Source organism: Penaeus monodon, chromosome 22 (genome assembly GCF_015228065.2).
Source record: "Penaeus monodon isolate SGIC_2016 chromosome 22, NSTDA_Pmon_1, whole genome shotgun sequence".
NCBI lineage: Eukaryota > Metazoa > Arthropoda > Malacostraca > Decapoda > Penaeidae > Penaeus > Penaeus monodon.
In genome coordinates this window covers 9697834-9698160 of record NC_051407.1, presented here as the reverse complement: position 1 = coordinate 9698160, position 327 = coordinate 9697834, and the positions used below count along the sequence as shown (strand labels likewise).

The window sequence follows — 327 nt, the reverse complement described above, 5'->3', positions numbered from 1 at the left end:
CACATGAACCTAACTATCTAACTACCAATTTAATATAAAACAAAATGGAATGCAACTTTCTCTCCTTATCTAAATAGGTTACAAATATCAAAACTAACTAAAACAACTTGTATCACACACACGCGGCAACTTCCACCCACTACACACAGAACTTTTGTCAAACGTTTACGCAATGGAATAACGGTGAAATAACGCAAAGGTTCTACTCACCTCTTCAATAGGCAGTTTCGGAGCTCTCAGCACATTTTCGTCTGCGAAGAATTGAGAAAAAAAGCCGAATTATATTGATGTCAACGGAATCTGTGTTTCCTTGATCGAATACCCGAA

General features: G+C 37.3%; 1 protein-coding gene across 1 annotated transcript in view; it reads right to left on the bottom strand.

Annotated features, from left to right (window-relative positions):
- LOC119586923 (insulin receptor-related protein-like) overlaps positions 1-327 on the bottom strand; it is a gene marked incomplete in the record, with an annotated part of 99749 nt that overhangs the window by 22492 nt on the left and 76930 nt on the right. The window contains 1 exon segment of the mRNA XM_037935652.1: positions 211-251. Coding sequence (XP_037791580.1) covers positions 211-251 — 41 coding nt within the window.